This window comes from Silurus aristotelis (genome assembly GCF_946808225.1).
Source record: "Silurus aristotelis genome assembly, chromosome: 18".
NCBI lineage: Eukaryota > Metazoa > Chordata > Actinopteri > Siluriformes > Siluridae > Silurus > Silurus aristotelis.
The window spans coordinates 7,977,696-8,000,017 of NC_139591.1; the positions used below are offsets into that span (position 1 = coordinate 7,977,696).

At 34.9% G+C, this 22,322-nt stretch overlaps 1 protein-coding gene across 3 annotated transcripts in view; it reads right to left on the reverse strand.

Annotated features, from left to right (window-relative positions):
* Positions 1–6,162, reverse strand: part of LOC310740667 (uncharacterized protein) — a 38,893-nt gene extending 32,731 nt beyond the window's left edge. Inside the window, exons 1-3 of one of the 3 annotated variants that reach the window (XM_083567556.1) lie at positions 6,099–6,139; positions 5,870–5,990; positions 2,898–2,994 (exon numbers count right to left, since the gene is read on the reverse strand). In XM_083567556.1, coding sequence (XP_083423682.1) covers positions 2,898–2,994; positions 5,870–5,988 — 216 coding nt within the window. In that variant the 5' untranslated portion in view covers positions 5,989–5,990; positions 6,099–6,139. Of the gene's footprint in view, positions 1–2,897; positions 2,995–5,869 lie in introns of all 3 variants that reach the window. The other 2 variants (XM_083567555.1, XM_083567557.1) reach the window with 2 other exon arrangements.
* Between the last annotated feature and the right edge of the window lie 16,160 nt (positions 6,163–22,322).

The following is a 22,322-nucleotide window of genomic DNA, read 5'->3' on the forward strand; positions in this document are numbered from 1 at the left end:
GGCACCTCAGGCAGCTGCTTCCCTGTGAGTGCACAGACTAGAGGTACAATAGATTGCCTGGTTCCTTTACAAAACAGTCAGTAACAATCTGAAACAGTAATATGAGGTCATGTAAAAAAGCCCACATACAAAAAGAACAAAAACAAGCACATTTTTTCAATCCTTACATGAACAGCAACCGCTACTTCATGTAAAAACTGTGTCCCTCCTCCATTTTGCCTTTCTCTTATTTCCACATCGAGAGTGGCAGGAAACTTGTCAGGAAGCTGAAGAGGAAGGAGTGTGTGTTTTGGAGTAGCCGGAGGTCTGAGGAGCACATTCACAGGCTGTTTGTACTGCTTACGCAACACCCTTGGTGGAAAAGCAGACACAGGCTTAACTTTGGCTGATGCTGGCCCACTTACCAAGCTGTCTGTACAGGGAGGAACAATGTTTAAAATAACTACAAAATCCAAGTACAAGACCTTGATATCACTGCCTGCTGTGGTGACACTCTGAGGTGATGATCGTAGCATTATCACAGTATTGTCACAGAACTACTGCTGAGCTGTTCAGGCCCTTAGCCGCCAGCTGCTAAGGATTATATCCTGTCTCAAGTGGGAGTCACTTTGGATAAGGGTGTAAAATCCTCACCAAGTTAATCATCTTAAAAAAAAAAAAAGGCAAAACGGGCAAGAAAGGGAGAAGATTTATAGCTAGATGCGGTTTATGATTTACTACTAACTGCTAATGTTTATTTGAAGTGCATGAAAAGGTCTACACAGCTGCTAGTGATCAGGTCTAAACAGTGATCTGTGAAATCTAGTGTTTGAGTGAAGATTTAAATTGCAACTCGGCTTTGTAGCAATTTTGCAGGTTGAGAAGTATGCGAATTCCCACGAAAGCACGCTAAGTGCCCCTTATACAGCTTTTCTACAAAAAAAAATCCTCTCCAGTCGTTGGCTTTCTTTCATCTCAATCCCTACCGAACCACATTCATAAACACAAACACTACTAAGCTATTACTGAGATATTAACATACTTCAAAAACATTTGCTTGACAGACACGTTGTTAGAATTGTACAAAGCTCCAAATATTTTAGAAATGATGGAAGTGCAGATAGTAGCCATGGATGCAAAGGAGTTTATTTACACAAGAGATACTTTATTCTAACAAACGAATTGTCTAACCCACAAACACACACCCGCAAGCAAAAGGAACTTATGCTGAGCTTTAAAGCGTCCACAGAACTATTTACGTAATCATTCTTATACAAATTTAAAACACGTGAAAACTTAAACCAAATCAAACTAGTGCTGCAAAAGAGATTAAAACCCCAAACAAATTATGTCCCAGGTATTTGTCTCTTGTAAGCCTTTAGATGGAAAGGAGAAGTAAGGGCCAACAAACCATTTCAGCAGGACAATGCTCCAGTGTACAAAATTAGGTCCATGACATGGTTTGCCAAGGTTTGAGTGGAAGAACTCAAGTTTTCTGCACAGCCCTGACACAACCCCACTGAGCACCTTTGGAATGAACAGGAACGCTGACTACATGCCAGGCCTCCTTAGCAGACATCAGTGCCTGAACTCACTAATGCTTTTGGGCTAAATAGCAAATCTGCAGCCACACTCACAAGTCTGGTGGAAAGCCTTCTGAGAACAATGGAGGCAGTTATAGCAGGACAGTTTTCTGACTGTCTACATATTTCGGATCATATAGCATGCGATATAACATAAAATATAATCTAATATACAAGAGGTAGTAGCATACAGGGCACTGAGTTTGCAAATGAGAACTGCCTCAAAGCATGCTTACGTAACATTTGTCTAAAGTCCTTTCTCATTTAGCCAGCATGAATTCGGAGGATTAAAAAAAAAATATATGCCAAAATATGATTAAATTTTATAAAAACATTTAAAAAAATTTTTTTGCAGGGAGTGGGTTTTAGAAGAAGGCCTTCCATCTATATCTTTGACCAATTTTGTAGTGGGCGGTGCTCCGAAAGTTAACCACGCCCACCCAAATAACGTAGTGTTAAATAAGAAACTGAGCAGCAGGGAAACTGTATTACGGTAAACCCCTATTGTACGAGCAACTAATAGGACGAGCAAACGAAGATACGAGCGACCTTGCTCGCAAAATTGTACCCTATTTTGCGAGCAAATTTCGAAGGCAAGAGAAAACCCACGCTGCCGGTTCCCCGCTTTCAGCCAAGGGTAGCATCAGTCGCTTAGTTTATCTCGGTTGCTCGGTCGCTCTCGTTGTTCAGTGCAGCAAAAACTTAAAAATTTGTATTGTTATATATTGAAAAATGTCTCCCAAGAAAATCAGTGATGGTGCTGGGAAAATGGAAGTAAATAGAATTACCATTGAAACCAAGAAGGTAATAGTCGAAAAGTACGAGCGTGGTGTGCGTCTCACACTCGCAATTAACCACTACCACATGGGTAAGTGTTAAAATATATTTACCGTACGGTAATTCTTATGGGGAATCCAGTTCGAAAATACGAGCCTAATGGAACTATGAGCAATATTCACGAACGAATTATGCTCGTCCAATTGGGTTCTACTGTATAGCAATTAAAAAGTGGATAAAAAACATTAAATTGTGAATTCAATTCAACACGTCTTAATTCAATCCAGTTGAATAGCAAAATTTATTGCATATAAAAGGCCCATAATACACTACTTCACTGAATTTTTTGATTATCCAGAATTGACACTGTAGCATCCTCTCTTCAGACAACAGTGTGAGTACAACAAGAACAAACAGTCTGACCAGTTGCTAGAGTTTAAGAAGAGAAATGATGCCCCATTTCTAATACAGGATTCTAGCTGTTTAACAGTCTTAGGTCTTTTTTTTGTCGTATTTTTCATTTCATGATGCGCTAAAATATTTTTATTTGATTTTCACCTGTGCTAGTGATCTCGTGTTCAGATGATGTTTTGGTGTAAGTGGTGAGTCTGCTTCACTGGACTGGCTGAGAGCACCGTCGTCCTCAAGTTCCTCCCTGCAAAGGAAAGGAAGAAGTACAGCAATCAGAAACATACAAACACTAACCTGCCCTGCCCTGGAATTACAGTGTTAGTGTAGCTTACAAAGGGAACAGCAGAATCTTTATATCAGCTGTATATTTACTGTGTAATTACTCATCATGATAAAAAATATTCAATCCATTATTTAGCCCTGTGTACTTCTAGAGCATTTTAGTCCAAAGGTCACTGATTGATTTTTCTAATTGTTTCACCAGACTAAAATCATTGTTTTAAAGAGAGGGGCAGGGCTACCACTTAGTAGGAAGTTTGTTTCTTCAAATAGGGTGACAATCATATATACCCAGTACAGCAGTCTTTGGCAAAGGTTTTAGTAAATCATCTCTAATGATTTATATCTTGTACTTAGTTAGGATTTTGACACTATGTATTAAAGAATCATGTTCATATCATGCCTGCTAAAAGAAACGATGCTCAAAGGGCTATTGGTAGCCATTGTGGCAATAACCCTGGGACCTGCTGGTACACAAAACCAAGCACCAGAGATGAATGAGTTTCAGTCAGATATGCTGAAGGCACTTTGGTAGTACGACTTACATGCGTTTATGATAGGAACTGGAATATAGTGGGCTAATGAGGACTGGCAGACAGCAGTTTTTTGTTTTTTGTTTTTTCTCACAAATGAACTACAGGAGTAGAGAGTATATGGATCAATTCTTTGAGAAAAAATGCCTAAAAAAATGCAAGGAGAGCTGTTTTTTTGCCAAAAGGGGTTATGGTGTGTGTCAGACACTGAGGGTTAGCTAAATCTGGCAAGTTTAACTAAAAAACAAATGCTGGACTGACCCACCACCTTGAGGTGCTGGAGGACTGTACCTAATAGACTATGGAATGTCTGGGAAGCCACGAGAAAAGGTTATAATTGTGGCTGGGGATAGCGAAGTCTGTACAATTGCCACTAGAACTCAGACCAAGAGAAAGAAAAAAAAACCCTGATAAATAAAAAATGAATAATAAAGAAACAAACAAATAAAAGTATGCATGAATAAATGAATGAATTCATTAGTGCATTAATTAATTGCAGAAAATCCGTAATTGTGCAAGTGGTCATTGTGTTGAGAGAAACTTTAATACACAGAACACGTAATAAAAATTTAAACAATGAAAATGCATTTATTGATCTAACTACCGTAATTTTTCGGACTATAAAGCCCACCCATATATAAGCCGCACCCACTGAATTTTACAAATATTTTTATTTTTAACATAAATAAGCCGCACCTGTCTATAAGCCGCACCTGTCTACACTAATGTACTTTACACAGGCTTTAACGAAAGACACGTTACACGGTGTAATGGGTGAAATATGTAGCGCTTCCTTTAGAAGCATAGCGGTATTTTGGGAATAGCATGCCAGAAGCGAGCTCTCCCTTCACCCTGACTCAACGTGTTACAACGGCTTGTATCTAAACAGTAGCCGACCAAGAAAGTCATTGTTCACTGTCTTCCTCCTTCCTTTCACAACTATTTCTCTCTGGAGTTTATCTTTTGGCATCGTCTTGCGTTTAAAAATCACCCAATGGAAGTTTTTTCTCCCGATGCTGTGGAGCTCAGAACACAGGTGAGGTGCGTTTTTTCGTTTCCGTTCGGAAATTTCATTGGTCTGATGTTATGGGGTTCAGTTTTTTGGCTTGAAGTTTGTGAAACCAGGAAAAAACTAGGAAAAATTCCATTAATTAGCCGCTTCGTTGTTTAAGCCGCGGGGTTCAAAACATGGGAAAAAAGTAGCGGCTTATTGTCCGAAAACTACAGTAGCTAGCATATGCTAGGGAAAAAAATGATGTGCACTTTCATGTTATGTAAGGAACAGCAACTTGTGCGCCTTGTGAGTGTGAAATACTGAAAGACAGGGAGAAGTTGCTGAAGAGGAAATGAGGATTTAAAAAAAAAAAATTACACTGAGTTCCCCATTGCTTTCCTGTACAACCTCCAAGATTTGAAGAACCAAAATTCCAAAAACCAAATCTCTCTCAGACATACAGACAATTCATGTTTCTTGTATTTGCTCAACTTATTTTAAGTTGCTGCTAATCACAGGGTTTTTCTTACCATCGAGAAATAAGATATGACCTGTAGCATGATCCTAAACATAACCATTTGCCACTAAACATGACATATATAGCCAACTAACATTATGTTGTGTATTTATAGTGTATTCACTGTGGGTTCGGACAAATACCTCAACCGATCATCATCTGCATGTGTCCCAGATCATGTATGTGTTTATGAAGGTAGTGTTTTTTTTCTGCGTCTTTCAACTTATGACTCTTACATCAATTACTACTGACTTGTTTAGCAGCTGCATGCTTGGATGCTTAAAAGGTCAGTTTAGATCAAATCATCAAAGTGAAGAAATGCATGTCATGTCAAATCCGAGCTGAATTGTTCAGTGGGTGTCAGGTTCCTTGCACAATCTTCACGCAGGAATGAGTGTGAAAGGATGCAACTCAAGCAGTGACAATGCTGAATGACCCACCCTTCAGTGCTGAGCCACAATATAGAATTACTCAGCAGACAGAGCACTTTCCCCATCTCATGTACATGCTGTAGCCCCCCAAAACACTTCCACTCACATCTCATGGTTCCAAAGTTGTTCATGTTTAGTAAGTCGACAAGGTAAAGTACTTATTACAAATGATGCAGGACGAGGCAATAGAAGTCAAGGAATGAGAAGACAGTACTCAGACATGTAAACTAAACCGTGCACAGTAACACACACATACACACACGCGCGCGCGCACGCACGCGCGCATGCACGTTGTAGTGTTGTCAAACAAACAAATCCAATTAAAACCGCTATTTCATTAGTTTTTAATGCCTACTCCATCTTACCGGTTTTCACACTCCGGTTCTGCCTTGTCTTGCTCTTGTGACTTATTCTTCGAGAACAGCTTCAAGAAGTTCCTCGAGAAGTCTTCATGCCACGACCGCTGCCTTTTTAACCCGTCCATTGCTAGACGCACAAACCCACGACACGCGTGTATAAAAAATATTTGGGGGATTAAAAAAGAAAACAACCAATAAAACTACTTTCAAACTTCCGTTACATGTTCAAGCCTACAGGCGTCTACACCGCGCTGGAATCACTCGCGGCGTGGTGTGTGTGTGTGCGCGTGTGCGCGCCCGTCCAGACCGAGGCTGCGTCCTGAAGCGCATACTAGAGCACTACATATTAAAGCAGTACTGTACCTATCCCCATACCTTCTATATCTAGACATCCTATTTAGTAAGGTAGTATGCGCTTCAGGACGCAGCCCTAGACTTTTAGAGGAAGTGAGGGAGGAGTCAGCTTCAGAGTAACTCCTTTAATGATTTTTAATGGGGTTATGAAATGTTTTTCATTGTTTGTTGCTATGCTTTATAATAGCCTTATTAAACTACTAATACTGGAAAAACTAGATAAAAAAATATATAACATTAAAGTATTATAAGGATATTTTAATAACCTCTATACAATGTATATTATAGAACCATTACGTACTACTACTATTACTACCGCTACAACTATAACTATTACTACTACTACTATTACTATTACTACTACTATTACTACTGCTACAACAATAACTATTACTACTATTACTACTATCACTACTACTACTACTATTACTACTACTAGTACTACTATTACTACTGCTACAACTATAACTATAACTACTACTACTACTATTACTACTATTACTACTACTAATACTACTATTACTACTGCTATAACTATTACTACTACTACTACTACTATTACTACTAATACTACTACTATTACTACTATTACTATTACAACTGCTACAACTATAAGTATTAGTACTATTACTACTAGTAGTACTGCTATTACTACTGCTATAACTATTACTACTACTATTACTACTACTACTACTATTACTACTAGTAGTAGTAGTACTATTTATACTATTACTACTGGTACTAGTACTACTATTACTACTGCTACAACTATAACTATTACTACTATTACTACTACTACTATTACTATTACTAGTAGTACTACTATTAGTACTATTTATACTATTACTACTACTAGTAGTACTATTTATACTATTACTACAACTACTACTATTTCTGCTACTACTACTACTAGTATTATTTCTCCTATTACTACTAATATGACTACTACTACTACTACTACTAGTGCTATTTCAACTATTACTACTACTTGTAGTACTATTTCTACTACTACTACTACTACTACTACTACTACTACTACTACTACTACTACTACTATTTCTTCTACTACTACTACTACTACTACTACTATTACTACAACAGTTCCTATTACTACTGCTATTAATACCATTGCAACTAGTTCCTTTTTTAAATTTCTACTACTGTTATTACTACTGCTATTACTACTACCGCTGTTATTACTATTTCTACTACTACTGATATTAATACTACTATTAATACTATTTGTACTATTACTATCAATTCTCTTGCTACTACTACTACTATTGCTACTACTGCTACTACTATTAGTTTCAAGTTTAGGTTTCTACTACTATTATTACCATTGCAATTAGTACAATTACTACTACTACTACTACTACTACTACTACTACTACTGCTGCTATTACTACTACTGCTGCTATTACTACTACTATCAATACTCTTGCTGCTACTATTATTAACACTACTACCGATACTACTACTATTATTTCTACTACAACTGCCACTATTACCACTACTTTGATACTACTCTTACTTCTACTACTACTGCTGCCATTACTGTTACTACGACTACTGTACTACAATTTCTACAACTTTTAATACTGCTACTACTACTATTGCTATTACTACTATGGCTACTACTGCAACTATAACTGCTACAACTACTAAAGCTGCTGCTATTAATACTATTGCTACTATTACTATTACTATTTCTACTACTACTACTACTACTACTACTACTACTACTACTGCTACTACTACTACTACTACCACCCATAATATAACTGCTACTACTATTACTACTACCACTTATACTGCTATAAGTTCTACTACTGCTATTACTATTACAGTCCCCCTACTATTACTACTACTGCTATTACTATTACTACTACTGCTATTACTATTACTAGTACTTCTACTACTATAACTACTGCTATTATTACTGGTACTGCTATTACTACTAATATTACTAAGACTGCTACTACTACTACTTATAATAATAATAATAATAATAATAATAATAATAATAATAATAATAATAATAATAATAATAATAATGAGAAGAAGAAGAAGCGGAGGAAGAAGCAGCTGAAGTAGATTCTTTCATATTTGTGTGAAACTACAGCATTTTGAAACAAGAACCTTGCTCTCTTGACAGAACCTAAACAGAACAAAACAGCACATATTCCCTTCTTAACATAACTATTATAGTAACACAGCAGTCAGCAGGACAGACACCTTTTATATATTCTGCTGATGTTGTTATTATATAATAAAGCAAAGTATTTGCTAAGAGAGTGCTCTTGTAATGTAATTGGAGGCCATTTAGAGTTGAAGAACATTTTACAAGTTATTTAGGGACTTGCGTGCAGCTTCCAACCTCATTCTCATACCTGAGACAGATCAGTTATCAGCTGTTAAGGTATAATGCGTCTCCTCTGCAGTTTGTGGGTCGGACACATTATCTATGATACACTGGCTCCCTCTGCTGTTTACTACTAAAACACTGTCATGGACTTTTTAAACGTTATTTTAAAGACTAAGTAAACATCATTACACTGAAATGGTACAGTGCTGTGAAAATGGATCTGAATGCATTTCACAGATCTTTTCTTTTTTTGCGCCTTTTACATTGCCGTTGAGGAGACCACTCTTCTTTACAGAAGTGTTTTGATTCATCCACACTGTAGGATTTTCAAGCATAAATGGCCTGTTTAAGGTTACAGCATCTCAGAGTAATATTTCAACTGGCAATGTACTTATATACATATATGTATGTATGTATGTATGTATGTATGTATGTATGTATGTATGTATGTATGTATGTATGGATAGATAGATAGATAGATAGATAGATAGATAGATAGATAGATAGATAGATAGATAGATAGATAGATAGATAGATAGATATAATTTTAATAATGTTTTAATGAAGATATGAAAACAAAAAACAAAATCATAAGAATTTTCAACTTTTAATGAAATACAACAACAAGCAGAAATAGAATGTACAAAATTTACAATAACCTGGTTGCCCACTATTTTATTACAGGTCAATGAATAGTTAGAAATGTGCTGATAAAAAAACAAATGAATTCCTTAAAGATTAGATGTACCATGAAACAAATGAAGTCCATCTTCAAGAAGTGAAGAAAACAAAGGCTAGGATGGTTATTAAAAAAATAAATTTTTCACAGACACAAAAATCCCAAAACACTATACAGTTTATTAGCAAATTTCTAAAGAATATTTGGCAGAAAAACAAGACAGCTTATTACCCAAAGAATATTTTTAATTAAATATTATTCACCATACTTGAAGCATGGTGGAGGAAGCATGATGCTATGGGGTTGCTTCTCTACAGCTGGGACTGTAGCTGAATATACTGTAGGTGTCTAAAACCTACCAAAGATCTGTGGCATGACGGGAAGTCTGTGCACAGGAGATTAAATAGACCTGGGAATTTTTTAAAGAAAGATTAAGAATTGGCCAATCATCAATTATCCAAAGAGACCGAATGTATTATTATTTAAAAAGGTGCACAGCAGTTTTCTTTCTTTTTCTTTTTTGCATTATTTATTCTTGCTTTTCGCTTACATTTTGCCCAATATTCACATAATGCAGTGCAAGCTCAATGGTATTATCTTGTAATGAATGCTTTAAAAACAAAATAAGACTGAAGCTTTAAAGTCTAAACTCATCTTTGCACAAATGGCCTTTAATTTGAGTAAATGTGAACTTGTTTAACTAATTACCCTGTAATAGTGCAGGTCACCGGTATGTAAGGGGCTGCAAGTAAGGCGTGAGAGGCTTCAGCTTACTTCACGTCTGTAAGGCTCTTTCAAAATGGAAAATGGGAGCGTGTAACATTGCACAGAGCCAACACAGATAATAGCTATAATTTTAAACAGACACTTTCTGAAATAAAACATCGTTGTTGATATGTAGAGGAGGGGGAGGGGGGGTGGCTTTAATTACAGGAACATTTATCACATTTATTAATACAAAGCTGAAATTGAGAGCTATTCCTGCTTCCCCCACTAACACGCAAAGGAAACAGAACAGTGTAAGTTAATTATCTGTTTATTTTAACCTTAATAAATCTTAATGTGGGGCTTGTTCTCTGTACAGAAAAAGCAAGCACTGTGTTTATGTTATGTTGGGGACATTCATAGGAAGTACGTCTGATTGAAGCAAATGAATCTGTGCCAATGTTGTCCTTTATCCTTGCTGGTCTTTAGGTCCTGCTTTCTGTCTGAATGTTTCAGTGCAAATTCTTATACTCAACAAGAAAACACATACACACATTCATTTCATATATCCTGTTTATTCACTCTCACCATTTGTTGTGTTAGTTTCAGTGGAATTAATTATCAATGCTTGAGATGGGATACACAGAGCAGGGGTTTATACCCAGGGTTTATAAACCAGCAATTCAAATATTATGCAGATTACTCAAATATGTATGATCACATTTATTTATTTTTGTTTACAGTTGCATTGTGTAAAAGATTTAACATGTTTTATCTGCCCCTTTTGAGGGCTTTACTTTCAAAAGGTTATAGACACATTAGAATACACTATCAGTTATTTAAATTATATTTATAACAGGTAAAATAATAAAAGTCGATAGTGATCTAAGTTTATATTTTTTTAAGAAAAACTATCGCGGACCCCTGAGAGAAGCTACATTTCCACTATATACAGTATTATACAGAATTGCCACAAATGTATTACATTTAATTTATATATTTATTTATTTATGTATGTAAATCTACAAATTGATCTACATATTGTAAATGGTTATATAAAATGTATTTACTGATTTAGATTTAAATATTAATTAAATAAAGACATTTTCTATTAAACCACACATGCTAACTTTAAGCACACTTTTACAGGATTCCAACATTTCCTTATTTCAACATTAAAATTCAAGCATCAAAATCATCAATGCTTAAAGCGCTGAATAAGGAAAAATAGCTTGTAATATAATTTTGAGTCCAAATAAGAGTTATGTGCATACTAAATAGGAGTCATGTGCATACTTTTGCAAATGTGCATACAACAATGAATAAAAAATATAGACATCTGTAGTACAAGGCATATCAGGCCGGAAGCCATATGTCTGCCATCAGTAAGAGCGCAGGGTCCAAGGGCCACCTAACTGAGTAGGAACTATTAGTCCCATGAGAGAGTTGGCCCCAGGATAAAAGAACTGCCGCAATATTATAAATGCAGAACTACATTTTCCAGAGCAAATCTTCCCTCTCTCTGATTACCACTCTTTACGTCTGGATTTCATCAACGGTGAGCCCCAGTGCTCGACTTAAAACACAGCGGTGACAATGAGGAGATTGTTTTTCTTGGGAAATCAATCTGTGTGTGGCACAGCTAATAAAATAACCTTAAATCTCTGGATCCAGATTTGTTCGTTTTTCCTTTTCTTTTCTCCACTCATTGTGAAAACATTGTGGACTCGTACACTCTCTTTCTACCACTGCAAAGTGAGAAATCATCTTAAGGATCTCAGAGCACCTGATATAGTAAGAAGAGGTTGGTTTAGTGGGAACGCTTCTGGCTGTGCAGGGTTAAGTAAGGCTAATTGTCAAGCTTTACAGTGTGTGTGGGTCACAGAACAAGGACTCACACTGCTTTAGAAACTACATTTCTGCAGGCCAACATGTTAAATGCTTTCCACATGCTACCATGAGGATTGTTTACATACGAGCTCAAACGCACACGCATAGACACACACTAAAATGTCTAATATCATACAGACAAAATCGTTTTAAGACAGAATCTTTTTTTTACACAGTGCATTTTTACACAGTGACACAGTACATTTACCAGTTTCTAGAACTTCTGAGAAGACAAGTTTAGTCTGGCCGTGACAATAAACAACCACACACACACACACACACACACACACACACACACACACACACACACACACACACACACACACACACAAACATATTGGCTTTAATGCACGAGACTGTTTAGTGCAATACTGAGAATCCAAGCTAAGATAAACCAGATTTCCTCTTGCATCAAATCTTTAGGGTTGTCCCATCTTCCTACACTTAAATGCACACGTGAAGCCGTGATCTATGTGCAAACGACTACATGAGATACAAATATTATGCTTGGCAAGACAAAACAATGTATACATTTACAATTCCAAAACAGTGCAGCACATTACATACTAACTATGCAGGAGCAGCATAAGTGAACAAAGCTGGTCATGCAAAAAAAAAAAAAAAAAAAAAAAAAAAGGTTAGATGGTTACGGTTTAGAGATAGTGATAGAGCAATGTATCTGCTGTTTGTTTTTTTATAAAACTATAAGGACATCTTAAAAACATTCAAGCATTACATATTTTTTAAAAAGAGTGTTTATTAGGAACATCTGTACACCTGTGTATTCATGCATTTATCCAGACAATCATGTGGCAGCAGCACCATGCATACAATCATGCAGTTACAGGTTAAGAGATTTAATGTTTGCATCAAACATTAAACTAAATAAATGTTATAATCTAAATGACCTGAGCCACGGAGTGGTTGCAGGCTCAGGTACATGAGCTGCAGTTCTGAGAGGAGAAACTCCTTGTTGCTGAGAGAGTTGACAGGAAGGCTGTGGTAACTCAAATACCCAGGCTTTGCAAATGCAGTGTGCAGAAAAGCATCTCACATGAAACCTTTAGGTGGACAGCCAAGAACAGAAATCAGAGGTTACAGTGTTTTTTACAGGCACAGTGTTGGAGAAGATTGGAACAAACACTAAATATGACTAAATACTTCTGATCGTATTAAATCAACAGCCAGATCCTGCAATATGTACCCTCAGAAAAAAAAAGTTTATTATTTTAGGCCTCAAACAAGCATGCACTCTCTAATCGCTGTGCTGGTCTACTTTCATATACATTATCCTTTATATCCATCATTATTTTAGAATACTGCTGCTCACCTGGTTTCTAACCTCTCATAGCTCTCTCTCACTTTGCCATGCTCACACCTCTGGCATCCCATTGTGGCAAGAAATTGAATTCAAACCCCCTTTTTTTTTTCTTGCTTCACAGACATCAAAGAGGTCTGGACCACATCATCTGCATACTCTGGTTCAGCACTACACACCTGCAGTTCTGCTTAGGTTTGTAAACCTTTAAACAATTAGTCATGTCCTTTTCTGAGCAACATTTAGCAGCTATTGATTGACCTTATCCCTATATTCAATTCATTATTATTCATTATTTAACTTTTTTATTATTTAACTTATTGTTCAGGCAGCATTTATTATTATTATTATTATTATTATTATTATTATTATTATTATTATTATTATTATTATTATTATTATTATCATTATTATTATTATTATTGCACTTAATACGTTTTTATTGACAAGACCACTCTAGAACACCACATTAGCATACTCAGGCTCCTTTTTTGCCCCACCCACTGTATCACTATAGCACAAATGAAAGATTTAATGTTTGACAGGTGCAGTTGAGGCATCCTGCGGTTGGATTTTTTTTTCTGTTAATGCAATTAATTACCCAACTTAGGACACATAAGCATGATCAGCCTCTAGGGAGCAGCCACTGGCCACTGCTCGCAAATGCACACTCCACAAATTTGTGCAAACTACTTACGCTCTATGTAATGAGTCCAAATGACCCATTTAAGCGCTCTGAAAACAAATCTGTTTTGCTTGTATGGCTTCACAAACATGTAGCTAGAGTCCTAAGTCCTGAAGCTACAGCACAGTCTGACATACTCTATTAGAGTCTCATTAGCTCATTAGTAGCAGGAGATGGATGGTGACTCTCTAACAGGTTTGTGATTAAGTACCTCAGTGAGATGTGTTTTAAAGCAATAGGCTCCATTTGCAAAAGGATGCAATTAAGTGTCTTTTTAAGGAGATTCCGAGTGACACTCTCTTTTTAAACCCAGATAGTAAATACTGCAGTTACATGTATCGCTTCACACACACATACATTTTTACCTATGAAATGTTAATACATTTAATTTGTGCCTGGTAAACATTAGATAAAGACACTAAGAGTCTTGTACAGGCTCTTAAGCAGAACGAGTTGGCTTAGTGAAACTATGCTCATTTTTAACTAGCTAAGATCAAATCAGGAAACACCTAAGACACAAGTGTTTGCTGAAATCTATGATGAAGTAATTATCTAATTCAACTTATTATTGACATAAACTCCAACTCTTTTATAGGTATAATTACTTTCTCTTCAGTCAGCCTTTCAGTAACCTTGTGCCAAACTATTTGATAGCATATGCATATTAGTACATAATGATAATAAGTTACAAATATATATTATGCAAAAGGGAATGTACCATACATGATTCAGTAATGCATGAAAGGCGCTTTTAGTTATTGTTTGAGTGATTGTTTAGAATAAAGACTTTGGTTTTATTGCCAAAAACACATCATTATGTAATATGTTTTCATTCAGTACAGCATCAGCTGTTTCTGGAGAACTATAATCAGATGTTTCAGATTTTTCTGAAGAACCATCATCAGCTGTTTTGGGGATCCATCATCAGCTGTTTTTGGACAACCATTATCAGCTGTTTCTGGAGATCCCACTTCAGCTGTATCTGAAAAACATAAGCTGTTCTGGAGAACCATCATCAGCTGTTTCTGGAGATCCCACTTCAGCTGTTTCTGGAAAACATCATAAGCTGTTCTGGAGAACCATCATCAGCTGTTTATGGAAATCATACTTTAGCTGTTTCTGGAGAACCATCATCAGCTGTTTCTGGAGATCCCACTAATGCTGTTTCTGGAGATCCATCTTCAGCTGTTTCTGGAGAACCATCAGGTATTTAATCAGTAGTTTACTGGTTCACAAATTAGCATGATCTGTTTACTTAGGGCTGTTTTCTGAAGCTGGAAAGAAAGAGTGTTATAGGTTATATGGTCTTAACCTAAACCTTTACTCATATTTAATGTTGCTGAATAATGACTGAATTTTTTTAAATGATTTCAACGAATTGATGTTAAGCTCTCCTTTCTACATACTTGCATAGAACAAATTAAACAATGAGTAATGCTTTTGTCCAGTTTAATAAAACTAATAAAACACAAAAGTGCATACTTGTTTAGAAGAATAATCAATGACTGGGTGATGTGATGTTGGACAAGACAACACAGAAAACCCTAGATGTGTTGTTCTTCTTTATGAGAAACATTAAGGCACATAATTAATGAAAAAAAATCTGTAGTTACATTTTAATGTTGTGGAGACCAGTTATCACTTACACCAGTTGTAGTAGCAGCAGTTCTTTTACCGACCTTTTTTTTTTTGTGTGTGTCTTGAAGCAAATGAATATGTAGTTTGTTATGTTATTAAGACACAAGAAAAAAAAAAAGTCCTCCGTCTTAAAAACTGTTGCAAACAACTGACAATGATGATTTCTTCCAAAAACTTCAAATAAATGTCTCTTTACTTCACCGAATTAAAAATGATTCAGGAATCTTCATTTATAAAAGTTTTCAATTATTTGTTTTAATTATTTGCGTAGTGTTCACTATTTCACACATTACAAGTCCATGTAAATATAAGATATTAGAATAAACTCATATAAATCTATGATTGGATTTAAGGACAATGCTGTGAAAATGAGCCAACATTCTATCCAGGTTCAGCAGTACGGTGGTACTCAGTCAGTAAGATTTAAATGAATATGCCTTTTGGGTGAAATAAAAATTCTAAATTATTTCTAATTGTTTCTATTTCTTATTTCTAAATCTAAATAAAATAGTTGTCTGTGGTCTCTAATAAATATAAATCGTTTGTTGATTTTTTTTATGCCACACCATTAGGGGGCGCAGCTGTGCATACAGATAAAATGTCAATGCAAATAATTTAATCAAAGTTTAAAATCGTGATGAATTTTATAGGTTTTAGGAGACGAAGACTAGTAAGATGTTATTTTTACATATAGATTTGTCCAAGACTGAGACTTTGGAATTATTTAAGCAACTTGATTTGCATTCAGATGATGCTTATTATTATTATTAGGTCTAATGTGCAACCGGTGCATTATTCCTAATACTATAATATTCAAACACTATTACAACTTAATAAACAGGTATTACAAAAAAGGTGATAATTTTGAAACTTCTAAATCATTTTGAAGCATCTACATTTTCAATTAGGAATGTTGTGTTCAAATCATAATTTTTTAATTCGCGATAAATATATATTTTCCTTGTAACGTGTAGGTCACATGCCTATGTCTTATGGTGTTCAAAATAGCTATCAAACAGAACAACTAAATGTCTGTGGGTTGTTTGACAACATGCATGATTTTTGTTCTCACTCATGTTATTTAAGTGTTGCAATCTTTTAATTTCAATGCCCATATATACTCTCATTTCTTTTTCATTCAACTTAGTTTTCCAAAGCCCAGCCTCCTTTTCCACAGCTGTCATATAAAACTGTCATATTAAGCAGATGTTGTATGGCTGTGTGGACAGAGGGAGTGTACAGTGATTACAATGTAACACTGATATAATCTCATTGGTGCATATAAGGTATCAAAAGTATGCAACCTATTAGTGTTTACTGTCATCTGGCCTCATATCCTCTTTCTTCCACATATATCTTTTTCCTGCTGCTGTACATTTACATTTATTTATTTGCCAGATACTTTTATTCAAAGTACCTCACAAATGAGGCTTCAAACTCAACCGCTGATGGCTAATGGTCTTGAACAATTACATCCTCAATTGCTCTCTGGTGATTCTGGGATCGAAACACCACAATCTTTCATGTAATGTCTCAGCTGATTTTATCCATGTTACTACATTACTTACATCATTTACTAACACATAGACGTATTATTTTCATGTCTGTATTCCATATTGGAAAAAGAAGAAACCCAAGGAATTTTGAAACTAATTCTGTGTTGTTCAGGTATATAATCACAGATGTTTGAATTGAAGCCTGCCATGGGCGCAAATGTAAGACAAATGGAATTTTTGGATTCAGACAATATCGTAACTGTCCTGGTGCAGAAAAATGTGTGCGAGTACCACATGAATTTTCATATTTACAGTTCATCCATTAGCTGTCTGTCTGTCTGTCTGTCTGTCTGTCTGTCTGTCTGTCTGTCTGTCTGTCTGTCTGTCTGTCTGTCTGTCTGTCTGTCTGTCTTTTGCACCTCTTGACTGCTGCTGTTTTTTGCACTACATTGTGTCTGTCCATATTCACTCCCGGGTATAGTTTTTACAGTTCTTCTCGCACAGTACTGTATAATCAAAGTATACAGTAGGTTTACTAGTCGGCGCTATATTGGGTTTTGTGTCTTGTGTTGTCTTGTGTTGTCTGTCTGCACTGTCTGTCTGTACTGTTTTTCGTCTGCACTGTTTGCACTAGGTTGCACTCGATGCATGTATTGTGTTGTAGCCCAGGAGATTAGATCTCCAGTATACTTGCCTGTATATATCTTACCACATAAAGCTTTGTACGAATAAGTTTTGATTATTTTTTTACTAATAATTATTAATCCTTTACAACCGATAAAGTAAAACAGCTTTGATTGATATACAGCAAGCAGATATTCAGGAGAGAATGACATGTTCTCTTATTGCAGTACCTTTTGTGAATATAGTTATAGCAACATACTTGTACCTCAGGGTTTTTGGTTTGGAAAAAAAAATGTCAAAAATCAAACTCTGATACTGCCGAAGGAAAGAAAATATATATAAACTCAAAGACTGTATATATATATATATATATATATATATATATATATATATATATATATGTATATATGTATATATGTATATATATATATATATATATATATATATATATATATATATATATATATATATATATATATATATATATATATACATACACACAAACACAGTATACATCGTTTTCACAATGTAAGCAAAACAAAGCAGTTTCCTGTTAAAAGTGTACACATCAGGTGCAACATGTTTTACTCGGCAACAGCAATGTCTGAGACAATAGCAGCAGATGAGCATTCCTGACCTAATCTATTACATATTTTAAGTACTGCAAGCTTTTCTTTTATTTCATGTTTTTTAATGAAAGCACTGCAGTAAATGTAACACCTACATTGATGGTGTTAAATGGTTGTGTTAAATGTATATAAATGTTGCTAAATCCACTACACAATGTCAAAAAGTACTTTATGTGCTTTTTATGCAGCTAGTAATGTCTAATAATTTATATGAGCTGGCTAGCTAAAAATCCAAGCAAGCTAATGAAACCCTGACATTATTCAGGTAAGTTAGCTAGCTAGCTAACCCATGTGGAAAAACACACATTTAGAGTTGCTATAGATGAACCCTATTGAAACAAGTTTTTAAAGGAACGCTTTCAGGTCAGATGGAACCAATTAAAAGTTTGATCTAAAGCTTTCCAGAAGGTTCTGTTATCACTACAAAATGATCTTTTTTAAGAGCGCAGAGAGGATGAGGAGCTGTTTTCTGGAAGGAGGCGGCCATGGTAATTTAGCTACTCTCTTCTCATTAATCACCAGCCTCTGACACCTCGTATATTTACACTCTGCACACACACACACACACACACACACACACACACACACACACACACACACACACACACACACACACACACACGTGTGTGTAAGGAGAATAGAAAGACATAAGACGTGGAGATCTTCCACATCTTAATTAAAAAAAATAAATTTCCATATATGTTATTATGTTTGAATGCCAAATGAAAACACAATTTTACATCACTTATTTAATTTCAATGTGATTTAAACTTGTTGTATGTTTAGTTCCACCTAAGCATAAATCATAGTAAAAAATAGAACACTAGCTGATGTTTAGCATTAAATTAGTAATATGTAACATAAAAAGACTTTTAATTATTAAAATTAATGCAAAATATTAAAATTAAATTAATGCAAAATATTCATATATGCAATGAATAAAATACAATTCTTAGCATATTGTCTACCATTTATTTAATATGTATTTATATGATCTTATTTTAGAAATAAAAATTTTGTATAAACTATTTATATCAACCATAAGATAAATGGATGCAGGTTAGCATTGCCGCTTCAAAGCTCCAGGGTCTGTAGCTCAATCCTGAGTTCTGTTTAGTCTCTGTATGGAAGTTTACATGTTTATCCCATGTCTTCTAGATGTTTCCTCTGGGTTTTCCAGTTTCCTCCAATCCCTGCAATGGATTGACTGCCCATTCAAAGATGAAAGCAGGCATAAAGTAAAGCATTTACTAACGATTAAGCAAATTAATTAGTCAAAGGCATTTTATATGTTTACCAACTATACATATCATTTTGCCATTTAAACTCTAATGATATATATTTTATTATTACAGATCATTTAAGATGAAAATTAAAATTAGAGTTTAAGTTAAATATTACTGTAAATTAAAGATTTTAAATACCTTTAAAACTAATTGAAAGATCTTTCTCAGCAGATTAAGTAAATCAGAGTATTTTAGTGTAGTATATCAGACCTCACTTATCAAACCTGACATCCAGTTACAAATTCATTCAAACTAGATGAGCTTACATGAACATCTCACCAGTTTCCTCAACCGACTGGTTAGCTGGCTAAACACATCTTTGGGTTTTGGGGAGACCAGTGCTTAATGATCTAAAAGCAAAGTTTCACAGCTGCTAGTGGAAAACCTTAATGAGTTACTGATTTCCTCTCATTAGGTTTAATGAGTTTGAACCATTCACTGCTTCTGGGACACCTCATTCATTCACTTCCTCTTCACTCACTTTAGGTTTCAGTCAATTGTGCTACAATAGTTTTTTTCACAGTATTGTTTGTTTAGAAATCAAGTTATTGTAATAATATTGTCATAATACAAAGGGATAAATAATGAACCAATGGATATGTGCTATTGTGCTATATTAGTCTTGGAGAACCATATAATTGAAAGAACGACAACAAAAACAACAACAAAAATTTATGAATTCTGTGTGGTTTTGAAAACGTATTACACAATGTACGACAATGTATGTTTTAACGGAAAGATTCTATTCTGTTCCTGTTTCTAGTTATTAGTCCATTCCCATGATATATATATTTTTCTTGTTTTTACGCATGTTGTTTTATTTCTTGTATCTACTAACACTTTTGTGCAAGAAAAAAGTAGACAGTTAAGAAAATAATACAGCCTGTTTAAAACATTCACTAATGTTTGAAAATGTTTCCCGAAGGTTTTGAGTCACCAGCATTAATGTACCTTTGGAAATTATTTTCCAGGTTCTGGAACTAGACTGGAGGAATGGATGTCATTATTCCCAAAATATTCCCTTTGTTTTTATGATGTTTTTATGATGTCTAATAATGTTGTTTATAATCCCCTACAGATTTTCAGTTATTTTCAGGTACAATATTTACATGGTGAGTGCGAACACCACTGCACATGATTTACATAGATTTATACTCTTGTATAATGTGGATGAAGAGTTTGTAATCCTAGAAGTTCAGGCCATCATGACAGAAAATTTTTATCATTGATTTGCATTAGATTGACATGCACTAGGCCACTTGTGACAGATGGACATCATTTATCTTGTCTCTGTCTCTCTTGTGGGGTTTTAATTGTTTTTCTTTCTTTTATACTTTTCTTACAATAGTGAACTTGTTTTTTGGAGTACATGGTTTATGCTCTGCAGTCCTACCATTATATACTACTAAATGTTATGCTGACAATCTGATCACATCCTGCACTGACATTTTCAGTCATCTGAAGAGCCTGAAATTTTTCTTTACATTAATGTTACACTATATATGAGCTTCATGGGCATTCCTCCTACAATTTGCAGCATTTCTCATAGGGCGAACTTCTATAGGTGAAAAATAAACAGATATTTTATTAATGAATAGATATTCAGTGCCACCCAGACGAGGATCGGTTCCCTTTTAAATCTGGTTCTTTTCAAGGTTTCTCAGAGAGTTTTTCCTTGCTCTTGTCACTGGCTCGTTCATTAGGGATAAACTTATAAAGAACAAACGTATAGACACTAACATATATAAAGCTGATGTCCATTGTCAAATCAAATTAAACTGAATATTTTGGAAATCAAATCAAACTTAGATCTGTTCAGCATGTTTATAGCCATATGGAATAGAACATGGTACTAGAAACTTTACATTGGGCTTTCTATAATAATCCATCAGTTGATAGAAATTGAACTCCTGGGTATCACAGCCAACCCTCCTATTCAAATAAATCTGCTAAATACTCAATAATTAAATATATATATATATATATATATATATATATATATATATATATATATATATATATATATATATATATATATATATATATATATATAAATTTTTTTTTTTTTTTTTTTTTTTTTTTATTTATGCTAAACTTTATGTTTGTATTAGATTTTTTTTTTTTTTTTTTTTTACTTTTTATTATTATTTTATTATTATTGTTTTGGGAGAAAACAAAATGATTTTTTATATTCTTCTGGTTATGACAAGTTTATAATAAAACACGAAACAAGAAGTTAATTCAAAGGTTGCTTTGGACATCTTTTTTTGAAGATTGAGCTGAAAAAAAAAAAAAATTTATTTTAACTACGAAACATATGTAATGAAGACTAGAGCATTTCTGTGCAGATTTCGCCGCTGAAGGAACATTACAACTGTGCGCTTTTGGTGCGCTGTTTTTACGCGCAAATGCGCAACGACTGCTCGATTTTACCACTACTCTATAGTGGGTTCAAAAGTAATTGCCCCCCATGTGTGCGTGGTTCTTTTTGTATGTTTGTTTTGCCTTTTATAAGTGGCAGCATGTAACAGTGTTTCCGTTTGAGCAGTTGGTAATTGTGCGTCCATAGCCTACATAGACACCAGATCCCTCATAATGTAATAAGACAACCAACAGTGTGTCTCTAATGAAGATATTCAACTTCATGTTTTGCTTTTTTGCAGCTTTTCCCCCCAAGGGCTCATAGCCGGGAGTGTGTGACGTCACGAGAGATTCTGCCTCCTAGTCTATGTTCCATGTCTCTCTCTCTCTCTCTCTCTCTCTCTCTCTCTCTCTTACTCACACACA